Source organism: Vombatus ursinus, unplaced genomic scaffold, assembly GCF_900497805.2.
Source record: "Vombatus ursinus unplaced genomic scaffold, bare-nosed wombat genome assembly UNPS02013950.1, whole genome shotgun sequence".
In the NCBI taxonomy this organism is placed as follows: domain Eukaryota; kingdom Metazoa; phylum Chordata; class Mammalia; order Diprotodontia; family Vombatidae; genus Vombatus; species Vombatus ursinus.
The window spans coordinates 4014469-4018973 of record NW_020953728.1 but is presented as its reverse complement, the minus strand read 5'-3'; the positions used below and the strand labels follow the sequence as shown (position 1 = coordinate 4018973).

General features: G+C 36.7%; 1 protein-coding gene across 1 annotated transcript; it reads left to right on the top strand.

Annotated features, from left to right (window-relative positions):
- Positions 1 to 2535: 2535 nt before the first annotated feature.
- UCN3 (urocortin 3) lies at positions 2536 to 4277 on the top strand. The gene is made up of 2 exons (XM_027858925.1): positions 2536 to 2601; positions 3510 to 4277. The coding sequence occupies exon 2, from the start codon at positions 3516 to 3518 to the stop codon at positions 4023 to 4025; it is 510 nt and encodes a 169-aa protein (XP_027714726.1). The 5' UTR covers positions 2536 to 2601; positions 3510 to 3515; the 3' UTR covers positions 4026 to 4277.
- Positions 4278 to 4505: the final 228 nt, after the last annotated feature.

The following is a 4505-nucleotide window of genomic DNA, read 5'->3' as shown; positions in this document are numbered from 1 at the left end:
CCCAACTTTACCCAGTATGCGACTTTGGACAAATATGCAAGCTCAAGTTTCTTTGTATACATGAAAATGGAAATAATACAAATACACAAAGTTTCTATAAGGAAAATGCCTTGAAAACCTTAAATATGAATTATTATCCTTGGTCCTTTTAGTCCTGACCCACATCCACTTGAATTGGATCCTTTTTCACCTTTGTATTGAATAGAGCTCAGGATCTGAAGTGAAGAAGACCTGATTTCAAATCCAGCCTCAGACACCTAGTAGCTTTGTAATCCTGGGCAAGTAACTTAACCCCTTTCCGTCTCAGTTTCCTCATCCATAAAGTGGGGATTATAATAGCACTACCTCCCAGGGTTTTTGTAGAGATCAAATGAGATGATATTTGTAAGTGCCTAGTAAATCTTAAATGCTATAAAAATGCTTAGTTATTATCAACTACTGTGATTTCATACTTAACCACAGCATACCAAAGGGTGGTCAAGAGTCTAAGAGTGGATTGATAGCCTTGAATGAGAGAAATTACAGCTGCTTCAGCATCAAAGCAGTATCATTCTCCCATTTCTCCACACACCAAAAAAAAAAATTATATCCTAAACTTAAGAAATACCAAATAAAATGAGCATTAACATATACAAAGTAGAGCAAATAATGAGAATTATACATGAAATCATGAATGTCCATTACATGTAGCCTGCTTTTCCTTTTAAATAAAGAATTCAATGTTTTTCAAACCTGTTCTGCTTATCTGTGCTTCTTTTTAAACTTCTGTGAATTAAAAAAAAAGTTTCAATGACTGTCTTTTTTCCTTTTCTTCTTTCTTTGACAATATTATTATTAACCTCCATTTCTTTCCACCTCTCCTCCCCCCTCCAATTAAAATAAAAAAGTAAAACAAAACCAACACAACAAATGTGCATAGTCAAGCAAAACCAATCTTTTCTGTTAGGAGGTGGGTAATGTGCTTCATCTATGGTCCTCTGGAGTTGTGTTAGTTTCATTAATCAAATTTGTTAAGTATTTCAAAGTTGTTTTTCTTCACAATGCTTTTGTTATTGCATAAATAGTTTTCCTAGTTCTGTTTACTTCATTCTGCATCAGTTCATACAATTTTCCCAGGATTTTCTGAAACTATCCCTTTCATTATTTCTTATAGTCCAATAGTATTCCATTACATTTTTATACCACAACTTGTTAAATCATTCCCCAAATGAGGGGCACATCTTTAGTTTCCAGGTTTTTTTTTAATTATGACAAATAGAGTCCCTATATATATATATTTTTGTATATATGAGTCTTCTTGATCTCTTTGGGGTATAGGCAAGGTTATGCTAGTTAATGTTTAACAACATGAAAAAATATATACATGGTATACTTGAACATTTAATATGCATTATTAACACCTTCTCCAACACTTTCTTAAGGCTAAATCAAGAAAACCATAAATCAAACTCTGATTTGTGGTGTTCGCTGATTTCCAAAGGTGTAAATGCTTACACTTACAGGCCTCATAGTGGTAAAAAGGTATTTTCCTTAGGTGCAGGTCTGACAATGTCACTTCTCTACTCAAAAAAGTGGCTCCCTACTGACTCTGGGATCAAACATTATTTCCTCTTTATCTCATTGTACAAGTTTTATAAAGTATATAATTATCAGTACAATACTAAATATATATACTTTATGAATAAGTATGCACGCATTGGGAATGCATGTTCAGAAATTTCTTACTGTGGGACAGCCTGTCCAAAAAAAAAATAGATTGTGTGTGTGTGTGTGTGTGTGTGTGTGTGTGTGTTTGTGTGTGTATGGATGCATATATGTATGGACATCATGGGTATAGCGGCTAGCCGTAGTCAGGAAAACAGTTAGTGATGACGTTGTTTCCAACTCTTCCTGACCCCATTTGGGGTTTTCTTGGCAAAGATACTGGAGTGGTTTTCCATTTCCTTCTCTAGTGTAATCCAAACAGAGATTAAATGACTACCAGAGCCTCATAGTTAGGGATTGTCTGAGGCCAGATTTGAACTCAGATCTTCATGCTACAGACCCAGTGTTCTATCCACTAAACTACCTCAAGGAAAACTGTGTTTAAATGCAAATATTTAAGCTCAGAGACAATGGCATGACTCTTAACTTTTTATGAGTCTCAAACACTTAACTTAACTAAACCTTGGGCAATTCCCTAAAATATAGATAAATTATAGAGAATTTGCTCTCAGGTTCTTTATATATGTAGAGGTCATATTAAATCCATTATTCTATTATTATGCTATTTAGAAGGTGGCACAAAATTAATTTTTTCTTTCCTTTATTAAAACAGTGAGGTTTTAAGTAGAAAAAAGTACTTGGATTTGGAATTCAAGCACCTAGGTTTGAATCCTGATTCTTCTACTTGCTTTTGGTGAGATCCTGAACAAGGAACTTGACCTCTCTGGTCTGGATGTACTTCAGTAAAATAAGGAGGTAGAAATAAATAATGTGTAAGGACTCTTCCAACACTAAATCTTATAACTCTTATGTTCTTTCTTCCTTTCTACAGGCACAGTTGTCCAATTCGCTTAGGAGTAGTACACATCAAACACACACCAGCCTCCAATTCTTCAGGTCAGCTAACTCCTTCTGTATGAGTTTTCCCAATCTAAATGAAAGAGGACCAGGAGCATAGGGACTAAAACAGTTGTGTCAAACTCAAATAGAAAAGTAGGCCCACTAAATCTTACATAAGGATCCCTGCTAGCCACATAATGACTTAGAAAACTGTGTATTTTTACTTAATGAGAGAGACAGAATCTAGGAGAGAGCATTGGGATAGAAGTGTATTGAAGTGGTGTGACATGAATGTCACAATCAGCAAAAGAGATTTATAAGGAATGAAGAAACGGGTAGAGGGAGAACCAAGAGAGAACAGTGTCACAAAAACCCAAATAGAATAGAAAGTGTCAAATGCTACAGAGAGATAAAAGAAAAAAAAGATGAGGATTGAGAAAAGGTCAATAAATTTGTCAATTAAGAGATGATTGGTAACTTTGGTGACATTAGTTTCAGCTAAGCAATGAGGTCAAAAACCAAATTACAAATTGCTGATCCAGGGAACAAGATTTCCTAACTGGATCCTTAAGGTTTAAGAATGAAAAATCGTAGATTACCCAAGCTGTCGTCCTGGATCCTGCTGGATCTTTCTAGCAGCACTTTCAACAGCATCATTTAAACGTAGACACCTCCATGTGAACTTCAAAAACAAAATAAAACACAGATGCCAAATTAATTGGCAAATAATTCACTTCAAAATGCACTGCCTTTTATTTGTATTTGGAACTTTTCTTCCCCCAATAATAGTACAAACCTTTTCTCACTCAGTACCTTTTGCAACTGAGAGCTTATGGATTTACAAATGATCAGCATTAGGGGTTTAGTCTTTTGACCACAAAACAGAGAATATCATAAATACCATTAAAGTTGTAATAACATCCCATTTCTTTTTCATCTTTGTCCCACCTTCTTCCCCACTATAGGACAGAATGCTGTTTCCTGCTCAATTTCTGTTCCTACTGCTACTTCTAGGAACCTCGGGAACAGGCAACTCCCACAAGCTCTGCCAGACAGAGTTCATCTTCAGCTGTATTAATACTGCTCTGTCTGGGGCTAAGAGTCAGCAAGGTGATGATTCCTCACTAAGCAAGAGGAGCTTTGGTTACATTTCCAGTGAGGAACTATCATCTGAGGAGGAAGACAAAGAGGAGAAAGAAGAGGATGACGAGAACAAGGAAAAAAGAACTTTATCTGGGGGTAGTGGTGGGATTGGCACAGGGATTGAGGGTACCAGGTATAAGTACCAGTCACAGGCACAGCTAACAAGAAAGCTCTACCAGAACAAGGCCCAGAGTGATCGGCACACTAAGTTCACCCTGTCCCTGGATGTCCCTACCAACATTATGAATATCCTCTTCAACATAGCCAAGGCCAAGAACTTGAGGGCCAAAGCAGCTGCCAATGCTCACCTTTTGGCACAAATTGGGCGAAGGAAATAAAGATGCTTCCAGAGGGAGTCTAGCAGAAGCTGTAGGGAGTGAGAGGCATGATATTTAGAGAGGCTAAGCATGTATTTATGGTTAGGGGAGAAGAAGGGTTGGGTAATCTAACTGGTGTTTGTGGTTAGGACCTATCCCTGATTAATATATGTCACTTATTCCCTCCTGGGTCTGCCTAGTGACTACCTTTTCTCTGTACATATGAACAAAATTGTGTTTTTTAATGTTTCTCTTTTCTCTGTGCCTTTCCAATTTGACCCCTTATCTATGAAGAGAATTGCCAGGGTTTGTCTCTTTCTCACCCTATTTTACACCTTCTTCTTCCTGACTTTTCACTGTCTTTCATCCAAATCCCCATTCCCTATACATTAAAACCAATATATCTTGAAATTGTTCTGACTTATTTGAGTTCTTTTTTCTGCTGTGTTTCAGTGCTAATGTCAAGAAAAATCAAGCCTGGTGGTTCCACTTACTCACTAG

Excerpts from the sequence above, each read along its gene's own strand:
- UCN3 (XM_027858925.1), top strand. The coding sequence starts at position 3,516 with ATGCTGTTTCCTGCTCAATTTCTGTTCCTACTGCTACTTCTAGGAACC.